This window comes from Pygocentrus nattereri, chromosome 6 (assembly GCF_015220715.1).
Source record: "Pygocentrus nattereri isolate fPygNat1 chromosome 6, fPygNat1.pri, whole genome shotgun sequence".
In the NCBI taxonomy this organism is placed as follows: Eukaryota; Metazoa; Chordata; class Actinopteri; order Characiformes; family Serrasalmidae; genus Pygocentrus; species Pygocentrus nattereri.
In genome coordinates this window covers 11,665,850-11,686,616 of record NC_051216.1, presented here as the reverse complement: position 1 = coordinate 11,686,616, position 20,767 = coordinate 11,665,850, and the positions used below count along the sequence as shown (strand labels likewise).

Genomic DNA, 20,767 nt, shown 5'->3' with positions numbered 1-20,767 from the left:
AAAGGCAGTGGCTTTATTCGCAGCTACGATTTCTATATAGAGCCGTTTGTGTGCTTAAATGGCTCTTTGCATTGTGAGATGGTTCTTCAGATTGATGGGCAATGTGTGGAACCTTGAAAATGGTTCTATCTGGCACCACTGAAAAGGGTTCTGCTATTGTTACCACGTGAAGCTTGTGGCAATAGAAGGACACTTGTTGGTGCTTTATAGAACCCTTTTCAAAGAGGTCCTATATCGTAAGACAGGGCAGTAGGGCAATATATGTTGTTATTGTGATTAATTATATAACAGTACAGCAGATTATGCTCTTCTGAACATGTCGTGTGTATTGTGAGCACAATACAGACCAACTGCATGTTTCATTATAAAGACCCATTTAATTGGACTTAGCGCAACACAGTGCACCAAATACTGGCTAAAGATCGATGTAGTCACGGTTTTGGGGTAACATTTTCAAAGTGCTTCTTTTTTCTCTGTTCAACTGATATTTTTTGCCATATCACCCACTTCCAGTGGCAGTGCAGGTTTTATTTGGACTCTTCCAGTTTATTAAACCTCAAAAACGCAATGTTGTTATGCATATTGTGTATGGTGAAAATCTCTGAGTATCGCAATATGATATGTTTACCGTATCACCCACCCCTACCACATAGAACCATATACAGCACATTCTCTCTCAATCTGAATGACCATTTCACCATGCAAAGAACTCATGGTTCTAGATAGAAGCAGTGACTGTACTAAAGAACCATGGGCGGCATTACTGAAGCCTCCTATCGTTTTGTCTTAAGTTAAGATCTGACAGGTCAAGATAAGATTTGTAACAAATCTTAAGTTAGGAACCTTATATTATCTAACGGCATCTTATCGCTCATCTTAGGAAATCTTAACTTGCTCGATTGAAGTCGACAATCAACTGTCATGTCTGTTACCTAGCAACTGACCCTACACGCATAGCTGAACCTAAAATACGCAGCTAATCAAAATAATCTAGTTAGCCAGTCAGCCAGTTAGGTACTGTTACTAATGTAAAAAAATAAATAGGTTAAATAAAACTAAAGCACGATAAACTTGACGTTAAGAATATCGTGTCGGCGCTTCGTGCTGTTTATCAGAGTCACAGCGCTACAGTTTCAGTTTCAGTTTCCCAAACGCTTCAGCCAAACAGACACGCTGTTTACTTTTTATTCACCACCATCACTGTAATATTTTATCTGATGAGTTTTCATCAACATAAACACCTGAAGGTAATAAGAGGGGACGGTGGAGACGGTGTGTTTTCAGCGTCTGTGGTTTTAAAACGCTGAGTTAGGATAATAGTTTCAGTCCTAACTGAAGTTGTCATGGTGACTAAACAGATAAAATCTCAGACTTAAGAAGTTTCTGTAATAAGGCCTCAGTTGTCTGAAGAGTTCAATGCTTCTAAAAAGTCCCTCACAGAAAGTTATTATATGAACTAGTTCGGAATATACTGCCTTATGTCTTCCAACAGCCTTCCTATTGGAGGAAAAACTGTAAAGAAATCAGAATCAGTTTCTCTACCATGAACAATTTCACATCAAGCTACTCTGAATTACTTTGTTTACATCAGCAACAAGTGAATAATGCCGAAATGAAAATATGGGGAAATTCCACTTTAACTGCTTCTTTTCTCTAAACGCCTGGCATATTATTCTGTTATTAATCCTCAGATTTATCATTCTCTGTATCACTGGACATCATAAAATTACTATGAATCTAATATGTCAGTTTTGTAGTGAGAGTGAGGCATTAAAGTGTGGACCTATGTCCTTTGATCTTCTAAAATAAGACTTTGATGCCGTATGTAAACACGGTGAAAGTTTCAGAACATGTTCGCTTTCCATATTATGGAAACTACTGCAAAAACAGCCCATTTTGAATGAATTGTTTCTGTGATGTCGCAAAAAACAACTAATTTTCATACATCCAACTGTTCAACCTACAGCAGTTCAGCACTGCCTAGTCATGCTGAGGTTGTAAGGAGTGTTTCAGACTGCTTTTTGGACAAGACACAACACAAGATAGCCAATCAGAGCAGAGGTCGTTTACATATCAGTCTTAAAGGCACAGTAACAAAAACAGCCTGTTTAATAAGGAATTAAAAGAGGCTGGTAATGTAAAAGTACATTTTCTTTAAGTTTTCAGTACAGAAAATCACACAAATGTTAAAAGAGAGGAGGAGGAGGAAAAAATAACTTTAAGAAAGGGAGCGGTGTGGCTGGTTTACACTCATCACATTTTCTAACTGTTTTAATGTTAAAACACAGTCTATTATCATGAGAGCTTTGATTTTTCCTGTTCGCAGGTTTGCAGGACGTCTCAGACGACCCTTGTTATCAGGGCATATATGATGAAGATACAAATGACGTCGACCCAACCTACGACCCCAACAGCACAGAGGAGCAGGAACTTTTCTCTCAGTTTGCAGAAAACATCCTGCTGAAGATCACCTCCTACCTGACCTCCATCCAACAGCATGAGAACCTGTTCACCTTCGAGGGGACTCACTCCCTGTCCAGTGTGGTCCGGCTGACCGAGGACATGGTAGAGCTGGGCACGTACCAGCGGCTGCAGCAGAGACTGACCAGACACACAAGGCTGGTGAGGAAACATCTGGGTCGTAAGGTGGATCTGGGCATGGACCTGGCTTACCTGAAGCTCATCGGCTTCCTTGTGCCCTTCCTCGTAGGCCTGAGGAAGAAGATGAGGATTCCTGACCTGTCTCAAATGCTCCCGCCCATCTCAGGTCTGCTAGGACTGACTTGTGTGACTCGTGTATCGTCACTGTCGAGAAAGAAATCACGTATCTGCAATGGCAAACAATGACCTTATTTACTAATGATTCAGTTAAAGGGCAGCCGCTCTGCTAAAATGATATAAAAAAATACAATTTGATAAAAATTGATACTTGTTTTTTCAGACAGTGACGATATTCTGTTTTTTCTCATGAATGCACACCTTCTGTCCTGGAGGGTCTCAGCATTGAAGGTTTTGTTTTCTTGGCTCTAACCCATCTGACTGACTACTGCTACTACTACTATTACTACTACCACTATCAACAATAACATCTTTATTTGATGCAGAACTCTTTATTTTAGGTACAAAATTTCAAAGAATGTACAGTCATATACAAAAGTTTGGGGGCCCCCAGTCAAATTACATATTTTATTGATTTTCTAAGTGATAAAAAGTTAATCCATGCTCTAAATAACTTAAATATGCCTTTTCTTCTCAAGTTTTAGAACACAGCTTCTGTTTATATGCAGAATTTGACATAGAAAAAAAAGCATAGCATATAAAATTTGCCAGTTTGTTAAATTCAGCAAATAAACAGTAACTGTGGAATAAAAATGTGCCTTACTTTGTTCTATGTGGAGCCTATGTGTCAAACACAAGGCCCGCCGGCCTGATCTGATCATACATTATATACAGTAGGCAATTACAGTTTGCTCAGCAGCTCAGAAGTTGAGCCCAACTATTAATGAAAGGAAACCAGGGGTCTAGTTCAAGCAAATAGGTAGATTTAAAAGAGCCCCTGGGGGCATTTAAATATTTGTCTATTTCAAGTTTCGTGTAATATCTGAAGGTCTAATATAATTATCTATATTTCACTGTTGGAGTTTGTGCATATATTGAATAAACAAAGATCATCTCAGGTTATAACAAAAAAAAAACCCACAGGTGTTCTTGCCCATGGATTTTTTAAGATTTTTTAATATGACCCTTTAAGTGGTTGAGTTTGATTGATACCCCTGATGTAAGACGGCGTATAAACTTATTTTTACTTTGAAAATCAACAAAACATGTCATTTGACCAGTGGTGCCCAAACGTTTACAAACAAGTATAAAATTGGAAAGATAAATGATCATGATCTAAATGAAATACAGCAAGGAAAATAAACTTTGCAGCACAGTGGCACTCCAGGACCGTTGGACCGCTGTTTCAGATGATTATGTAGCTATAGCAGTAAGTTGGTGTCTTCTTCTCACAGAGGATAAGCTGAAAACAGAGCGAGAGTTACCTCCTCTTCTCCTCGGACCTGGATTCTCCTGTAAACACTTTCCCTACCAGCCAGATCAGTGTTTCCACCTTCATGGTGGGATCGAGTTTGATGTCGGGACTCCTGAACTGGAGGACATCACTAAGGAGATGAAGGTGAGGACGAAGATCTGATGTGGATGAATCTGAAATACACAATATGTCCAAAAGTATCTAGACATCTCTTACACTTAGCGAGCCTTCATAGAAACGCATTGCCAATAAAGTGGGACACTCTGGAGCAGCCATGACCAATGTCAAGCGTCAGCTCGAGGGGTATAAAGCCCCCTCACATTGGGCTGTGGAGCAGTAGATCTGTGTTCTCTGGAGTGATGGAGGTCCATCGCCTTTGAGAACTGATCATCCAACATCAGTACCTGACCTCACTAATGCTCTTGTGGCTGAGTGCAATTAAATCCACACAGCAATGTTCCAACATTGCTCTTATGAAGGTTTTGCTTCCACAGTCACACTCAGCAACACAAATAATGTTCAAATTAAAGCTGCACTGTGTAAGATTTTTTTTTTAATTGAAAGAAGTAGCAGTATAGGAGGAAAAAACAAAATATGGTGTGCAAGTGCTGATGCGGGTCACTCTGTAAAGCCTGGCGTAATAATTTAAAAGTCGGAGGTGTTGGGTCATATTTGGAGAGAGCTTTTCAGACTACATGATATTTCTTTATGTATCAGTGTCACATGCACAGGCTCAAAAAGGTCTGGTTGATGTTTGTATTACTGATACACGGCTCTAGGTTTATCAACTCCACTTAATCAGAGCCAGTGATGAAGGAGTGTTGCAGAGATTAAACCATAGTAAACATAGTTTCCTCAGTTGTTTGAGTAGTTACAGATAAATAGCTATCTGGTAGCTTGACAAATGTTTACAATTGACTAATGTTTTAACACATCTTACCATCAAATGACCTATTTCACATAATGAGGGCCGAAGGGAAACCCGGAGTGATGCACTGAGATCATTACTGTAGTCAAAATTCTTTGGAATGGAAGTATTTTTAAAATTCTTTTCCAGTTCTTTGAAGGGAGCCAAGATTTCATTCTGGAGTAGTTGGATAACTTGTTAGTTTCATATTTGTCTGCTTCTTGTTCGACTTTTACATTCTACCTTAAATGATGCACCTTTATATGTATGTGCCAACGCCTGAATGTAACTGCAGCACCATTTAAGGTGGAACGGAAATTCGGAAATGTTTTGAATAAGAAGCTTCATGTTCTTTTCCACAAAGTTCTGTGAAAAAGTTTGTTTTTGGCTTTCTTTCTCGCTTATTGTAGCCTGGTATCAAAACAAACTCACGCTACTCCAACTCAGACTTTTTCCTGTATTACGCACTGCTTCGTCAAAATGTCCCTCGAGCCAGTTACGATGAGAGTCGAAGAGTTGCAGAGTCATTGGTCAAGATTTGACCCCAACTCCCATGTACATGCACAACTGATGTTCCAAAATTGTTCCACACATTGCATGTAATTACACATTTCACCAGAGAGGTCCCCATATCCCCAAATCTTACATAGTGCAGTTTTAAATTGAATTCAATTTAATTGCTATTTGCACGGTGGTGTGGTGGGTAGCGCTGCCGCCTCACAGCAAGTAGGGTCTGGGTTCGATTCCCCGGCCGGGTGACCAGGGTCCTTTCTGTGTGGAGTTTGCATGTTCTCCCAGTGTCTGCGTGGGTTTCCCGCCACAGTCCAAAGACATACAGTTAGGCCAATTGGACGTGGTAAATTGCCCCTAGGTGTGAATGTGTCTGTCTGTCTGGCCTGCGATGGACTGGCGACCTGTCCAGGGTGTATCCTGCCTTCTGCCCAATTCACCATTTTAGTGAAAGGAGACATATTGCTTTCAGGCTAAGTGTGAAAGGGCTCATTACTAAACACTCTCAAAGGAAACGTCCTGCTTTATAGTGATTTTCCTTTTCTTGTACAGACGGCCTTTTCAACGATACAGGATCAGGCCACATGCTTTCTAAAAGACTTACTTCAGCAAGACACGACATACAGAAAGCACTTTCCCATTCCCCTGAGTGAAACTGCTGATGGGAAAAGGTAAGATTAGGACGGGTAGTATGATAGATAGAACTATCTCTAACGTTGTTTATCACTCTGGGATGTAATTACACCATCGTTCTGTAGGTACTGCGTGATCTCAATTGAGCTGGCATCATTCTATCCTCAACACAACACGGTGCAGTGGTGGGAAGGCATGAGCACGGTCATCAGAACCCTGCGGGGACAGAAACTGCCCTTAACAGACATTCAGCTTCATGAACAGTTCAAGAAGACATTTGGATATGCAAAAGCCATAAAGTGCAAGGTATGACTGGTCTACTTCTATGACATTGTAAATTGATGATCACTAAGAAATAAGTAATACCTGATTTATTGAGTATTTTATGGAGAATGTTGGCTTTTAGGCTTGTAGCCTTTTATTAACAGGCCAAACGTTGCTTTGGAATGAATGCCAACTTTGTAAAAATAAAGATGAGCAAGAGATAATGGACTTAATATGTTTATTAAAATAGAACTACAATTTATGACCAAATGTCTGCAGCAATAGTGTGTGTGCTACTGCTTGTTAAAGGGAAATTCCACAGATTTTTCTAAATTTCTGCATGATTAAATGGTTAAGATGTAAAATCATTCAGAGTGTTTTGATGTGAAATGCTTTAATCTGGAGAATCAGAATTGATCACAGTGGTGGTAATAGGAACCAGACATCTGAAGAGTTTAGTGCCTCTAGAATCTCGCAGAAAGTTATTACACAAAACAGTTATGAATGCCCTGCCTGATGGCTGAGACATTGTTTTAAGACCGTTTTGAGATATATTTTCACCCTAAAATGTACCGTAAATGCATTCGTGCAGAGCGTCCCATATGGTCTCCGGGCTGCAGCAGAGCGCGGCATGTCTGCTACATTTCTCACTCTGAGCCGCAAGAACCCCCCGTCCATCCTAGGCCTGCTGGACGAGCGCGGCTTCTCGCTGCTGCACCACGCTGCCACCTGTAACCACGCACACATCATCAGCCAACTGGCAGCCGCTGGCATCAACCTCACCCAGACACGCAGCTCCAGATTCAACCATCCCAGTACGTTCACTTACATACACTCCAGCAGAATGAAATACCAGTCATTCACTACTGCTACACATAGGATTAAAATATACCATATCTAACATTTTACTGTAATGTACTGTATTATAAAAGAATAATGATAATGATGGAAACATGAATAATAATAATTGGCAGAAGTTTAAGATTAAAATTTGTGGACACAATAGTGTTTAATAACAAGATAATAATATATTATCATTAATAAAATAAGAGTTATTTAGTAATTCACCAACATCAACAGAACAACGTCATCAATACAACGTAAAATGTGGCTCATCAGTTCCATCTAAAAAATGAATTGCTAAAAAAGCAATTGAACTAGTTTTATTCAACCAAAAAAAAAGAATCGTTCGTTCAAAGTATTTATTTAGGTTGAATAAAACTAGTCCATTTACTTTTTACCACATGAAGTAATGTTTTTAGGTTGAACTGACGATACATTTTTTAGGGTGTAACAATAATAATACTAGCATTTTGTATTAATAATAGCTAAATGTGTTAATAATAATAAATGTTTTTTTTTTTTAAAACAAATGGTCATGTTTCCTCAAGTTTGAAGTAAGTTCACATATTAAAGACGGTTTTCTAAGGTTTTTTATTAATGTGGTTTTCTTTAATGCAGTGTTTTTTAAAGTAAACTTGCATAGTCTTCAATATGGTGAGTTACTGCCAACCAACATTTCGCTGTTAATAAAAAAACAGAACAACAAACAGAACACACAAAAAAAGAAAAATGTGATCAAAAAGGTGGTGTTTGTCTGCTTAGCGGTGGTTTACATACCTGTTTCTTTTTTGTCTTTTGTTTTGTTTTGTTTTGTTTTTGAAAAAGCTGATATTTTTCTGCAGTGACTCAAATCACCTTCTATTTCTGTGTAACTAGCAGAGATCCAAAGAAATAAGACATAAAGACGACAGTACTACTTAAATGTTCTCTGAAAGAACAATATTGACAATAAGCCTGCAGTTCTACATTATTGTGACAGTATCTTCTGGTTGTTTCAGTGAAATCTGGAGCTGGTGATCAGATGAGAGAGGGAGCTGGTAGGAGCTTTTGTTTATACTTAAAATGACAACAGTGATAAATTGGTAGTGTAAAAAAGTATCTGTGTAAAGGTGATGAATCGACTGCATGAAATGTTAAAATAGATTTTAATTAATTATATTAAAGTAATCATACTTATGTTTTCATGGATAAAATCAAATTCTGAGGCTGCTTTACAAGTATATTAAAATGTCTTCTGTGAAATCAAACTGTCCACTTAGGAAGCAACACTGATTGACAATCAATTTCACAGCTGTTGTGCAAATGGAACAGACAACAGGTGGAAATCATTGGCGATTAGCAAGACACACTCAATAAAGGAGTGGTTCTGCAGGTGGGGACCACAAACCACTTCTCAGTACCTTTCTGCTTTCTGGCTGATGTTTTGGTCACTTTTGAATGCTGGTGGTGCTTTCACACTCGTGGTAGCAGGAGACGGAGAAGGTTTGCTGTGTCTGTCAGCGTAGTGTCCAGACACTGGAGGCGCTACCAGGAGACAGGCCAGTACACCAGGAGACATGGAGGAGGCCGCAGGAGGGCAACAACCCAGCAGCAGGACCGCTACCTCCACCTTTGTGCAAGGAGGAACAGGAGGAGCACTGCCAGAGCCCTGCAAAATGACGTCCAGCAGGCCACAAATGTGCATGTGTCTGCACAAACGGTTGGAAACCGACTCCATGAGGATGGTATGAGGGCCCGACATCCACAGATGGGGGTTGTGCTCACAGCCCAACATCGTGCAGGACGCTTGGCATTTGCCAGAGAACGCCCTGTGCTCTTCACAGATGAAAGCAGGTTCACACTGAGCACATGTAACAGAAGTGACAGAGTCTGGAGACGCCGTGGAGAGCGATCTGCTGCCTGCAACATCCTTCAGCATGACCGGTTTGGCAGTGGATCAGTAATGGTGTGGGGTGGCATTTCTTTGGAGGGCCGCACAGCCCTCCATGTGCTCGCCAGAGGTAGCCTGACTGCCATTAGGTACCGAGATGAGATCCTCAGACACCTTGTGAGACCATATGCTGGTGTGGTTGGCCCTGGGTTCCTCCTAATGCAGGACAATGCTGGACCTCATGTGGCTGGAGTGTGTCAGCAGTTCCTGCAAGATGAAGGCATTGAAGCTATGGACTGGCCCACCCGTTCCCTAGACCTGAATCCGATTGAGCACATCTGGGATATCATGTCTTGCTCCATCCACCAACGCCACGTTGCACCACAGACTGTCCAGGAGTTGACGGATGCTTTAGTCCAGGTCTGGGAGGAGATCCCTCAGGAGACCATCCGCCACCTCATCAGGAGCTGCCCAGGCGTTGTAGGGAGGTCATACAGGCACGTGGAGGCCACACACAATACTGAGCCTCATTGACTTGTTTTAAGGACATCACATCAAAGTTGGATCAGCCTGTCGTGTGTTTTTCCACTTTAATTTTGTGTGTGACTCCAAATCCAGGCCTCCATTAGTTAATAAATTTGATTTCCATTGATGATTTTTGTGTGATTTTGTTGTCAGCACATTCAACTTTGTTGAATGAGAATATTTCATTCGTTCAGATCTAGGATGTGTTATTTGAGTGTTCCCTTTATTTTTTGAGCAGTGTATATATATATATATGTATGTATGTATATACATGCAAATTAGAGATTATAATGAGTTCATGTTTTTTTTTTATTTAAAAAATTCTGTTGTCCCCCCAGGACTTACGCCGTTGCACCTGGCGGCGCAGTGTGGTTCTCTGGAGGCTCTGAACTGCTTGCTTGCTCTGCAGACAGACTACAGACTCGTGGACTGGAGAGGCTGGATGGCTGTCCATTTCGCAGCCTTTTACAGCCAGGTTGCATGTGTCCAGGCCCTGTGCAGGAAAGATCCAACCTTGCTGGACACGCACACATCAGCAGAGTAAGTTGACTGATTAATGACCCCCTCTCGATCCTCAACCCCCTACCCCCTCACCCCCCGTACACACACTGCCAATTATTTGTCAATGCTTCATTCTTCTCTTACATAGCAGTCCCTCACTGTGTACATGCCTTAAAAAGATGATTCTTTCACCATGCAAAGAACCCTATAATCATGCAAGGGGCCCTATGATTTTTCATGGTTCCATATATCTTTACTAAAGAACCCTTGAAGAACTTTATTGTTTTAAGTGTGTAGCTTATACTACTACAAATATGACACATAATACTTTTAATCTGCTGCCAGAATCCTATCGATATGAATGTGGGACTATTTTTTAATGATTGATTATATATAATATTTGCTTGCTTTTAAACCAGAATGTGTAAAAACCCCAGAACAAACTACAGAAAGGCTTGAAATATTATTATTTATTTATTATTTATTAGGGTTTTTTATATTCCTCCACTATTCAAAATGAAAAGATGGAGACAGATAATAATATTATTATTATTATTAATAATAATAATAATAATAATGCAATAAAACACCTTGAAATAAAACATTTAGAATTTTAAAAAGACAATTAAAACAGTGAACAAAAAATAACCAATTAAAATGGTTTTAAGCAGAGCAAAAATCATTCAAGATGATTGGTTTATTATCCTTAGGAGAGATAAGCAAGTTGAGCTTTATAGTGTCCTGTACTGTAATCTTTAAATCATATTTAAAAGCAGAAAATAGAAACGGACCTAAAATTGAACTTTGAGGGACACCTTTTCTTACTGTGAGAAATTCAGATTTATAGCTCAATTGTTGATTTGTTACCTGAATAATCACAATCAAATCAAATCATTACGGGTCAGACGTTTACTAGCCTAACCTTCCCCCTTCCATGGTCTGTTCAGTGTGAATGTCACTGATTGGTCAGCATTGAGGGGGTGAGAAGTGGGTGTCTCTCTCTCTCTCTCTCTCTCTCTATGTTCTTTACTTACTGTCCAGCCGCTGTGTTATAGGTATCGCACCACTCCCCTGTTACTGTCAGCCATGTCAGGTTCTGTGGAGACACTGGACTTCCTGCTGTCCAGCGGAGCAGAGTGGCGAGAGAAGGACAGTAAGGGCAATAACGTGGTCCAGCTGGCAGCCCTTTACTTCAACATCGATGTCCTCAGGCGTTTCCTCCGGATGAATCTGGAGGGCCTTAATGTGTGGAAGATTCTTGTTGGTATGTCCACTTATGGGAGCAGAGCGGATTAAGTTTGGGCTCCGCTGATTAAATTACATGTTTTGTTGATTCTCTGAGTGAAATAATGTTCTATAGAGAACGCACTCATGCACATTTTAATACACAGGTACTGTTTATTTCCTGAATTTAACACATTGGAAACAAGATAGACATAATGTGCAAAAGTTGTGTCATATTTATGTTTCACACTTTCAGAAATAAAGGCACTAAATTGTCTCTGGGGCAATGCCTCTCTTGTCACTGGGGTGGTACCCTCAAGGGTACATCTCAGTGCATTTAGTCAGGGACCATAACTGAACCATAATCCACTGAAATTATATTTGTACCTTTGCAGATACATTTACTTTGTTTATACATTGTTGAAGGAAAAATGTACCCCCACAGAGCCTTAATTTCCAGCAGTGTAGATTTAATATTTCACCTAACATGTTAAATTGATCAAATAAATAGAATTTGTGCTACATTTATTTTCACTTAGTAAATCAACAAAACATAATTTGACTGGGTGTGCTCACTTTTGCATGCAACTGCAAACTGTAACACTCCTTTTCTTAATCTGCTCTGATGTTCTTTGAATTAAAGCTTAGCTCAAAAACTTTTTATAATATCAACCTCATCTTTTTGTTTTCACTAGTTCTCCTGTTTCCAGTGAGTTCTTATGTGCAGTATTTTTGTCACTGTCCATTCTGTTGTAAAGCATCCTTATAACTTTAAGAAAAGCAAAATCAAAACCTAGAGTTAACTTATTATTACGCTGCAGTACATCTAAGAATGATTCTGCTATGGATAGTAACACAAGTCTCAGTTTTCAAATATCACATGAAATGTGGCAGTAGCATTTTACAAGAGCCTTTATTATTGTTCACCGTACTTTGTCTGTAGTCTTGGTCAAATGCAAGTTGTACCTGCTGAATACGATGTAATATAAACTTCCAAGGCTTAACCAATTGAACCGCAACAAGCTGCCAGTGTTGCACATGGAGCATTCACTTTTCATTAGTTTTGCTTCAGCCTCACCTTTGTGTGTGTCTCCACAGAGATGCTGCAGAGTGAGGAGCACAGGAGGCTGGAGATGGCTGTCAGATGTCTGGAGGCTCTCTGTGTGAGTGCTGACTCCTCCTGGAAGGACATCATGGAAGCAGGTCACAGCCGTAACTACCTTTAGTCAAGTCTGATGATTTATGACGTTCCTCGACAGGCTTTGGCTTTTTATGAAACATAAGCATAGTGTACGAGTGTGCATGATAATCTATGGACTCCAGACAGGGTTATGATTGAAGCCAATCAAGAAAAGTGTCCTGCGAATTAGGTATACAGTTGTATTCAAAAGTTTGGGTGCCTCTAGTCAAACTACATTTTGCTGATTTTCTAAGTGAAAAGAAGTTAGCACATCCCCTACAGAGAACATGTTTAAATATGACGTTTTTCTGCACATTTTATTGCATAGTTTCTTTTTATTTGGTAAGTTTAACATTCCTGTTGCTCCATTGTTGTTCCATTTCTAATGCCTTAATGGTTACCACTAGAGACCTCTAGTTTTGTGTAAGACACCTTTGGAACCCATTAGAAAACCATCAAATGCATCTGGAGTCAGTCCCAGAATACCTTTTAAACCATTAGAATCCTTTACACTGTGATATCAACCCATCAGCAAAACACAACAGGGAACCAACAGAACATTTTAATGGTTCATATGATTTCAGGATACTGGATAAATAAAACATCCAACGTACCACAAATTTTGCACATTTTATGTTTTATTTTGTTTCTAATATGTTAAATTCGGCAAATAAACACTAATTGTGTAGTAAAATGTGTAGAAATATGTTCTCTATAGAGGCTGTGTTAAATCATTATTTAATCAACAAAACACCATTTGACCAAACCTTTTCACTAAAATGATAGTTCTATAACAAACAAATGTACACAGTGTTCCTCAAGCCAGTTGAGGTTAAACAGCCCTGACTTAAATCATGTTGACTCTCACATGATGCTCTTCACTAAAATGAACAGTATGGACAAATTCAACGTGGCTGCTACTGTTGTTTTTAGTCATGTGATGCGCTTTTGTCTAATCATATAGATACCACTGTCATAAAGTGTCAGAAACCAAATAAGTAAGTCTATTTAATATGGCTTGACACAGTTTTAGCCAATGTATGCACTTTGTATGGTGCTAACTTTTCCGTCATGCATCATTACGTCTCATAGCTCCTCATAGAGGCAGTCTTTGGACAATAAGCATGTCTGGCTGATAGACTACTCTATTTACTAGATTCCTCGTTAGAGAAGAATTAGTTGTGAACAGTAATGGATCAATAACTTCAGCCTTTATGTGGTGTAACAGGTGGTGTAGCAGCCCTGGTGGAGATCCTGTGCAACGGAAGGCCGACTCTCCAATGCGTGGCCGCAGCAGTGGTGTGTCACATGACAGAGAATGTAGCTGTATGTGAGGAGCTGATGCGGCACAGTGCCGTCCCGGTGCTGATTCAACTCCTTAGCAGCCAGCAGCCTGAGCTCCACTCGCGCTGTGCTGTTATACTGGCAGATCTGGCCAGCCACAGTGGTCAGTACCAGACCCATATTGCTGACCTGGTGAGTTTGCGTATAGGACTATATGCAGTGATTAAAGCTATAAAGTGTATAGATGAAGGATTTCACATTTCTTTGTTTTTGTGTATCTGGTCTTTACAGTCTGCATGTGTTCCATGGACTAAAAGTACATAATAAGCAAAGTGTTTTCATACTTCTTTTAAAATCCCGGCATGTGTTCAAACTGGCCCTTATTCTTCAAATTCTTCATTTGACTGCCTTCATGAATGCATTCTTTAAACCTTCATACAATATGGAAACAAGTGGAGATTTAAGTGCAAATGATACATCAGCCTCCGTGCGTGAAATCAAGCGCCAGCCTACCAGCACCTTATTTACATGTCATTTATATGAAACACACTGTAATTCATGCAGATGTTTTGGTAAGGAGCCAGTAAAACGACAGCATTCAGTGGCTCATGAGCCTAAGTCTATGCTCATAGGCGGAGTGCACTGTTTCCCCTAATGGCCCAACTTTAGTGTTAAAATTATGACTACTGGAAAGAACATGTGATTGTGTAGTCTGATTATATTCCTAAAATAACATGTTTAAATGCTGTATTACTGCAGTGTGAAAGGCTTCTGCACTACCTGTATTTTGCATTTTTTTTGGGCAGTGTCATTTGTATAATAGTTTAAATATATCTTTGAATGAAATAGTCGTAAAATAGGTACACTTTTGTAGTGGATCGCCATGTGCACAAATTATTATTATTATTGTTATTTTCTGTATTTTATTATTATATATATATATATATATATATATATATATATATATATATATATATATATATATATATATATAAAATGTATTTATTATTGGTATTATAGATATATGATCTTGATAATAGTTCTACTTAGTTAATTGCAGTTCAAGCATTTTTTCAGGTTGTTAAACTATTATACTCGAATTTACATGAATCCTTAACAGACATCAGTTTGATTACACAGATTTGATTACACCAAGTGAAATCGATGAATACCAAAACTCAAAATTTGTGTGTACTCATTTTACAGTATTATTTGACTGTGTGCAACTTTGATGAAAATGGGCCAGTGTGTCGTTTATGGTAATAATGGGATGTACTGAAGCTCTAAAATCACTTCTGGGTGAAGGAAATCTTTAAAATGTAGCACCCATAGAAGTCAAGCCAAAAACGAATAACACTGATAAAACAGCTTGGATCAAACATGTTTTTGGCTTTATGCTCCAATTTATGCAAATATACACTCATCATACACCTTCTGTCTGCTTTAATAGAAAAACCTATTTTGCATTTCCCCTTTCTGGCCACTGTGTGAGCTTCTAGGTGCACTATATTGGTGCGGAATTACAGACTGAAGCCTAATTGTTCCTGCTCAATTTATCAGCCCCCCTTTACCCCATTCATCATAGGTCAGTTTCTGACCACAGGACCACTGTTGAGCAGATGATATTTGGGTGGTGGGTCATTTTCAGCACAGCAGAGAATAACAGGATGTTTGTGCACTTTACTCACAGTGACATGACTGGCAGGTCTTTTGTAAGTGTCTTCTCTCCCCCCTGTGTGTGCAGGGTGGGGTGGCGCCAGTCGTGCAGCTCCTGAACTCTGAGCTCCAAGACGTGCTGCTGAACGTTATGCGGTGTGTCAGGGCTCTGTGTATTGGTTGCCCTGCCAACCAGACCGCAGTGGCTCTGACTGGAGGAATCCCACAGCTGGTTGAATTCCTCACCATGAACTCTGGTACTTCCTCCTTTCATGCCTCTTAGTCTTTATTTGAATGTCAGATTGGTAAATGCTGTGGGCCAATTCCAAGCTTAAACTGTATACTGCTATTTAAAAAAACTACAATTTGGCATCACTTTATTTGAAGACAACCCACATAGGGGCTATATAACACACGCATAACCATTGAATAATGTATTTATAAAGCAGTACTTAAACATTTATAAATGACTTGTGCCAGTAATCGCAAGGTGCTGTAAGATGTTGAAACAGATGACACTGTATTGACATAAGGGGCCATAAACTAAAGGAACAGACTTCTTCTTCTTTCGGCTGCTCCCTTTAGGGGTCGCCACAGCGGATCACCTGCCTCCATCTTGCCCTATCCACTGCCTCCTCTACTTTTACACCAACCATCTCCATGTCCACCTTCACTACATCCATAAACCTTCTCTGAGGTCTACCTCTTCTCCTTCTACCCGGCAGCACCATCTCCAACATTCTTTGACCAATATATCCACTATTCCTCCTCAACACATGTCCAAACCATCTCAACCTGGCCTCTCTGGCTTTATCTCCAAACTGCTCCACCTTCACTGTCCCTCTGATCTGCTCATTTCTAATCTTGTCCATCCTTGTCACTCCCAACGAAAACCTCAGCATCTTCATCTCCGCCACCTCCAGCTCAGCCTCCTGTCTTTTAGACAGAGCCACAGTCTCCAAACCAAACATCATAGCAGGACGCACTACTGTCTTGTAAACCTTCCCTTTCACTCTTGCTGCTATCCTTCTGTCACACATCAGCCCTGACACCCGTCTACACCCACTCCATCCTGCCTGCACCCTCTTCCTCACCTCTTTTCTACACTGTCCATTGCTCTGGATGGTTGACCCAAGATATTTGAAGTCATCCACCTTTACGTCCTCTACTCCTTGCATCTTCACCTTTCCACCTGCCTCCCTCTCATTCACACACATGTATTCCGTCTCAAACTAAAGGAACATACATTTGTTCCATTTGTAACATTGTTACAAAGCATCTTTCTCACGTAATGGCATGTAAAAGGCAGAGGCCTTGTTAAAAACACCATATATCTGATATGTGGAAGATTTTGATGCCCTCGAATTCAAGTAATAATTTTATACATCCATATGTGTATACACATTCCTGCACAAAAATTAGAACAGAAGAAATGTACTCAACACATTTACATATTGCAGTCTGTTACCTTAGGCTTTCATATCAGTACAGTGTAATTTACTTAATAAACATGCTGCCATTATGGGATTGCTGGCATAAGGTTTTCACAAATACCTGAGTACTGCTTTATGTTTTTTAATACTTATGCATGTGTTATAAAGTCCCTATGCAGGTATTATAACAAAGTGTTACTAGAGTTTATCTACTTTTACTTGGGTTTAGACAGATGCTACTGTTCAGAAGTTTGGAATCAGAGTTTTCAGTTTGCAAAGAAAATGATTTTTATGGTATGATAGTACTTAATATTAAGATTAACATCGAGAAATTAAGAAATGGAAATGTCTAGAATAATGAAAAAAGGTTTTTTAAGTATGCATTATTCTTAATTTGGCTAGTAGTACCAAAAGTCTGTGTATATTTTCGTGTATGTTACAGAGGTCCTGCAGGAAGAGGCCTGTCTGGCTCTGGCTGAGCTGGCCCGTGACCACAGGGAGAACCAGGAGCTGATCTGTGGGGCTGGTGCCATAAGCCCCCTGGTGCAGGTCCTGCGGGCCAGAAAGATGTCTGCCCAGATCAAAGCAGCCAGTGCTATTGAGGCCATAGCACACCAAAACCCTGCCATACAGGAATTATTCCTGAAGAAGTCTGCTGCCAAATATCTTCTACGGGTCTCTAAGGTAATACGATTACTGTTTGGCTTTAGGATGACATTTAATAAAATTGCTCTCAGGGTTTGTGGCAGGATGTGGCAGGATTTGTGGTAATCTGGCACCAAATTTGTTATTTGTGTGCCAGTTTTCTTTCTTTTTTATTTTTTGAGAGTTCTAGATTACCAGAATGAAGGACTATAGCTTCACACTGTGAAATGACAAACATATTTACCATCTTGCTTGACATGACCTTTAAGGCAGTTAGATGGTGGAAAAATGATTCTTATTTTAATAGATTATTAATGCAAATGAAATAAGGTCATCCAAAGAAAAGCATCAATCAATTACATGATTAGGTAAGTATAACTTCATTAAACTACAGTACTAATCAAAACTTTGACCACACCTACTGATTTCACTAATACTTTATCTGAAGGCTACCTACATAGGGACTTCCTAACATTAGTGTTAGCACTAAATATTGTATTGATAAAGCAATACTTGAGAGTTTACGAACGTCGTTTGCCAGTAATGGAAAAAAAAACACATTTTATGAAGTGCAAGACATTGTATTGAAATAAAAGGCCTTAATCTTCAGGATTAATAATGTATCTAATCTGAAGGGATAAGACACTTTTTCTATTTATAACACTGCTATTAAGTGTCATTCCCACATAATGTAGCTTACAAGGCAGAAGTATTTCAGCTTTCACTCAGGTACAAGATCCACTACTGGTATTTACATACAGGAAAACATATGAGATCAACATCAACTTCTCAAGAACCGATTTATAGTGTTCTTAAAAATACCCGTGTCCTTCTATTAAGTTCTATTATTTGAGAATGATGCTTCATAACAGTGTTATAACACTGGAACTGTTATAACCGGAACAAATTCCTGTCACTGTATCTTAAAGACCATTATGTCAATATCATGTCATTTACTTCAGAACACTTGGTATTTTGCAAATACTTACAAAAGCTGTTCATAAATATTTAAGCATTTCTTTTTAATTACATGATTCAGTGCATATGCATGTCAAAACTTATTATTATGTATAAAAAAGTGTGCTGTGAGGATCTGACTGCATTCAGCCACAAGAGCATTAGTGAGATCAGATACTAATGTTGGATGACCAGTTCTAGATCACAAATGTCACCCCAACTCATCCCAAAGGTATTATATGGAGCTCCATCATTCCAGAGAAAGCAGTTCCACTGCTTTACAGCTCAGTGCTGGAGGGATTTGTAACTTCTTCAGCCGATGCTTGGCACTGGGCATGACACTCCAGAATGGTGCTCCATGTGTAGCTGCTCGAGAACATCAGTTGAACTATTAGCAGTAATGGATGCACTTTAAAGTAGCTGAATTAAAAACAGACGAGGTGTCTGGATAGTTTAAAATGTAGTATGTGTCATATTTATTTTATATACATTTCATACTATAAATACAATATCTTTCATATATGCTTTAGATACAGTATATTTATGTATAGTAAAAATAGTATGTATCAGATATCTTATATTCTCTCAAGCAGCTTCTTGGGGAGCCACCTGAGATGATGCCTGAAGATGCTGTACATATGCTGTTTGCAGCAGAAAACATTTAGTTGTATGTAATACATTTTTTTTATAATATTTAATAGTACAAGTTACACGTTAAAGTACAAGTTATTCATTTTTTTCCAGGAGATATTCTGTGGATTGTGTAGAAAATCTTTGATCTTGGTGTGGAAGAGATTCAGGAGACTGGGCGAAAGAATGAGCGCTCTGTCCATATTCTGCTCTCAAAACCAATCTAACCTCAATCTAAACAGCAGTGCAGACACTCACTATTTATGCTTTCCACTGACACCCCACCTCCAGTACAGTCATACAGAACAGAGTTGGACATTTGAATCCTGTCGTAAATACCTTACTGACGTAAAAAAAAGTGTTCGGCCCCAGGTAATCCTCCTTAGGGGTGTTGTAAGGCCATTTGGTGTTATTGTTCAAACCACAAGAACACAGCATAAATGGCTGTCCCGAAAACTACCCTTCAGCATTCTGTTTAACAATGAATAGCAATTGAAACCAAAAAAAATTCTGTGTAATTTTCTGTTAGATATATGGTTCCTGCGTTTTAATGATACTTAATGGCCATAAATGAAAGGTGGTCTCTGACTTTTGCACAGTACTATAAGAGAAAACATACATACACATACAATACAACGAGGCAGTCATGGGCTGGAGGTTAGGGAACCAGACTTGCAACAGGAAAGCCTCCGGTTTGATCCTCTGAGCCGAAAGTACATGACTGAGGTGCCCTTGAGCAAGGCACCTAACCCCCAACTGTTCCCGGCTCTGTGGACAGGGCTGCCCACCACTCCAAGCAAGTGTGCTCACTGTCCTCTAGTGTGTGTGTTCACTAGCGTGTATGTGGTGTTTCACAGCACAGATGGGTTAGATTGCGCAGGTGAAATTTCGCCCATTGTGGGACTAATAAGGGTCACTTAATCTAATCTAAACAACATGCAGTCCAAACCTTTGACTCCAAAATAACATGTACATTTTTTCTGCTCTGCTGTGGGTGCCATTCCTATGGACTGCAGGTGTTCTACCAGCAGGCGAGGGAGCAGGGGGCCACAGCTCTCTGGGCCCTGGCAGGACACACTCTGAGACAGCAGAAGCACATGGCCAAGCTCATGGGCTACCACTTCATCCTGAACATGCTCCTGTCCACCTCGGACAAAATGCAGTACGTGGGTAAGTTCCACAGTTAGTTACAGTATGTTCTGTTCCAAAAAAAGGAAAAAAACAGGACTCGCCTCAGGCAGCTCTTCACATTGTCAGCATCTGGGGTGCTCATAAATGTAAAGTCAAACTTTCCCAGTGAAGCTGTCATCCAGCGGAGGAAAGGGAGAGCCATCTCGTGAGATTAACAAAATGAAGCACCAAGTGCAGTAAAACCAGTGCTCATTGACATGGTGTTGACAGCCACTGGATAAGCTGTGCTAAAGGTTGATTGACGGCTCTTTGGACAGCTGTGTGCTCAAGCTTTCTCTCTGCTACTGTGAGAAGGGTCAGGTCCAGCAGGTAGGCGGCCAATGCTTCCTGTCTCGAGACGCTACCTTTCTGCTAGACTCATAATAAAGCGGGGAAGGCATGTGCTCAGGAATGCTTAGCCCCCGCTGGGATCCCCCCATAACACTCCTCTTATGAAAAGATGCACTCTCGCCTCTTGTTTTTCCCATTAGTGTCCTCTATG

General features: G+C 39.8%; 1 protein-coding gene across 1 annotated transcript in view; it reads left to right on the top strand.

The window, feature by feature from the left end:
• ankar (ankyrin and armadillo repeat containing) overlaps positions 1-20,767 on the top strand; it is a 29,646-nt gene that overhangs the window by 910 nt on the left and 7,969 nt on the right. Inside the window, exons 2-14 of the mRNA XM_017713460.2 lie at positions 2,327-2,767; positions 4,014-4,177; positions 6,003-6,121; positions 6,209-6,389; positions 6,940-7,162; positions 8,189-8,227; positions 9,924-10,125; positions 11,142-11,350; positions 12,409-12,513; positions 13,719-13,966; positions 15,519-15,687; positions 17,306-17,547; positions 20,112-20,265. Of these exons, the coding sequence (XP_017568949.1) occupies positions 2,327-2,767; positions 4,014-4,177; positions 6,003-6,121; positions 6,209-6,389; positions 6,940-7,162; positions 8,189-8,227; positions 9,924-10,125; positions 11,142-11,350; positions 12,409-12,513; positions 13,719-13,966; positions 15,519-15,687; positions 17,306-17,547; positions 20,112-20,265 (2,496 nt within the window). The remainder of the gene's footprint in view (positions 1-2,326; positions 2,768-4,013; positions 4,178-6,002; positions 6,122-6,208; positions 6,390-6,939; positions 7,163-8,188; positions 8,228-9,923; positions 10,126-11,141; positions 11,351-12,408; positions 12,514-13,718; positions 13,967-15,518; positions 15,688-17,305; positions 17,548-20,111; positions 20,266-20,767) is intronic.